The sequence below is a fragment of the Nannospalax galili genome, unplaced genomic scaffold (assembly GCF_000622305.1).
Source record: "Nannospalax galili isolate Female #2095 unplaced genomic scaffold, S.galili_v1.0 scaffold1941, whole genome shotgun sequence".
Lineage (NCBI taxonomy): Eukaryota > Metazoa > Chordata > Mammalia > Rodentia > Spalacidae > Nannospalax > Nannospalax galili.
The window spans coordinates 314979-316365 of NW_008344179.1; the positions used below are offsets into that span (position 1 = coordinate 314979).

At 39.2% G+C, this 1387-nt stretch overlaps 1 protein-coding gene across 6 annotated transcripts in view; it reads left to right on the forward strand.

Annotated features, from left to right (window-relative positions):
• The window catches only part of Tmem87b (transmembrane protein 87B), a 52558-nt gene extending 51605 nt beyond the window's left edge, over positions 1-953 (forward strand). For all 6 annotated transcript variants that reach the window (XM_029567044.1, XM_008840353.3, XM_017799945.2 and 3 more), the window contains one exon: positions 46-953. In XM_029567044.1, the coding sequence (XP_029422904.1) occupies positions 46-105 (60 nt within the window). In that variant the 3' untranslated portion in view covers positions 106-953. The remainder of the gene's footprint in view (positions 1-45) is intronic.
• Positions 954-1387: the final 434 nt, after the last annotated feature.

Below are 1387 nucleotides of genomic sequence, written 5' to 3' on the forward strand. Positions count from 1 at the left end.
GGTCTGGAACCACATCACCATTTTGACACTTATCCTTTCCCCCAGGAAATTATGACCAGATCTGAAATCGCTGAGAAAATGTTCTCTTCAGAAAAGATAATGTGATGGGAACTTGAAAATCAAATTAATGGTGAAGGACTGTCTATCAAGACTGAAAGACAGCTTTGTTGTGATTTAACAAAGCAAGTTTTTATTTTGTTGTCTTGGAAATCTTTGTATTTAAATGAAGAATTCAGGTGGTGGGAGGGCCCTGCCCCTCACCAAGCTGACTTTAAATGTCAGTTTAATTGTCATTAAGTTGCCTAAATTTGGAAATAATCTAAGAAGTGTTATGAAAACTATGTGTGCACAAATGCCTGTTTGGTGACAGCAGCAGGCATATGGATTTGGGCTCTCTCTTCTCTGGAATATAGGACCACTCTGGAAGATTTTCTTAAAAAAGAAAATGTCTATATGAAGACCCCTTGAACACTCCTTTCCACCTGCCCATGCGATATGGTTCTTCGAAGGCTAGAATAGTAGTCTCCATCCTCTCAGTGATTATTTTCTTGGACTTTTATACTGAGGTGATTTACTGTTGGAATGTGTGTTTGTGTTTTATTTTGCCTCTTCCAGTCTGCATAAAGCTCTTGTTTGTAAATTCCACATGCACAGCAAGTCATGGAGTTAGGTCTTCTCTGAGCTCAGGGGAACACAGGTGCACAAAGAGAGAAGCCTTGAGGGACAGACACTTCCAAAGATTTGCTCTACTACTGTCCCTTCCCTCCTTCAGGCCATAGGTATGTGTGCTGCTGCTGATTCTGCTGTGACCCCTGGCCACATGGCTCCCCCACAGCACTTTCTACCCAGCCATCTGGGAGACCCTTTCCTCGAGAGCCTTGTGGGAACTAGAACTGCGTCGTTTACATGCTCTTGGCATTTTCCGTTTCGTAATAAAAGCATATTTAACTACACCGTGCATCATAGCTTGTAATTAATCAGCCTTCAACCATGTTTTACCCTTTATTTTCTTAAATTTTATGTTTGTAATAATAGAATTTTGAAAGTTTTTGTTCTAAGTTTTTATATAGACAATATTCTAGACTTAAAGGCACTTGAATGTAGTGTGATGAAAATGTGAATGCTTTCTCTCCTGACCAAAGATAGCAGGCTAGCAGACATTTAGTGTAGTAGTGAAATGTAGTCTTGATGGTCCTCTCTTAAGGACTTCACCCTGTGAATTGAGAATGACTTCAGTTTGAGAAAACATGAAAATCCAAACCAGGAGGAACACTTAACTACAGCCTAATGGTTATGATTTTTATCATGAAGCCACAAAACAAAGACTTTTCTTTCAAACACTTACTTTCTCGATTTATTTCTTGCTTACTTATTTAAGAGGTCTTAG